The sequence below is a fragment of the Lottia gigantea genome (assembly GCF_000327385.1).
Source record: "Lottia gigantea unplaced genomic scaffold LOTGIsca_15775, whole genome shotgun sequence".
Taxonomy (NCBI): domain Eukaryota; kingdom Metazoa; phylum Mollusca; class Gastropoda; family Lottiidae; genus Lottia; species Lottia gigantea.
The window spans coordinates 1-1,083 of NW_008707920.1; the positions used below are offsets into that span (position 1 = coordinate 1).

General features: G+C 32.1%; 1 protein-coding gene across 1 annotated transcript; it reads right to left on the reverse strand.

Moving 5' to 3' along the window:
* Nucleotides 1–193: 193 nt before the first annotated feature.
* Nucleotides 194–397, reverse strand: LOTGIDRAFT_101083 (hypothetical protein; the record flags this gene model as incomplete). The annotated part of the gene is made up of 1 exon (XM_009050873.1): nucleotides 194–397. A coding segment is annotated over one exon (204 nt), but the record flags the coding sequence as incomplete, so codon positions are not given.
* Nucleotides 398–1,083: the final 686 nt, after the last annotated feature.

Genomic DNA, 1,083 nt, shown 5'->3' on the forward strand with positions numbered 1-1,083 from the left:
CTACCGTTATAAAGAACTTGAAAAATAAATGGCTAGATTAAAACGGGGACAAAATATAACAGAACAACAGAATCTACTGTGTAATCTATTTTTACAAGGTTGGGTATTGAGAGAATTGGACCCGAAATGATGGTTTATTTTGCGATGGAAGAGATCTAACAAATACTGACCCATATTGACTCATAGCAGCTGGTCCTATCAATAATGGTAGATATTCATGATAAGTTATCTTTTGTATTATAGGGCCAATGATTCTTCTTGTTTCTTGAAATAGAATTTCATCATCCCATGAAGGGTTGATTGTGGATAGTTGTGATGCAATTAGGTTGTGATAACGCACAAACACTGTGTGAAGAGCGGTCAAACCAGATACTACATTGACTCGTTTATCACCTGCAAAATTAAAATGAGATAGTGATAATAGGCTAATCAATTTTTATTCGACAATGTTTTTCGTGTATTTTTTGATTGGATTCTACCTCGGTAATAAATAAAACTAGAACTGTTCTAATAACAGTACTGATGCAGGGCGTGTTACAACATTCAGGTACATACGAAGATGGTCTATTGCAATTATATTGATGTAAATACTTTTCTGCATCTCTAAATTCAAATATACAAAAGTGCCTAGAGTTTTATGTATATTGACTAGGAATAAAAGAATGTTTGTTAATTACTAAAGACCAAGTTTGATTAAATCCGGATAAGAAATAAATTTGGTAATACGCATGCGCACAACAAAAATTCGTTATTTCCATCGAATTTATAATTGGATTATACACATACTTACCAAGTTTGATTAAATTCGGATAAGAAATAAGAAAGTTGGTAATGCGCATGCGCAGAACAAAAATTCAATATTTTCATTAAATTTAGAATTGTATTATACACATACATACAAAGTTTGATGAAATTCGGATAAGAAATAAGAAAGTTGGTAATGCGCATGCGCACAACAAAAATCCAATATTTGCATCGATTCAGAATTTGATTATACACATACACACCAAGTTTGGTGAAAATCGGATAAGAAATAAGAAAGTTGGGAAATTAAGTGGGGGTATCCCTTTTATGTGCTTCCGT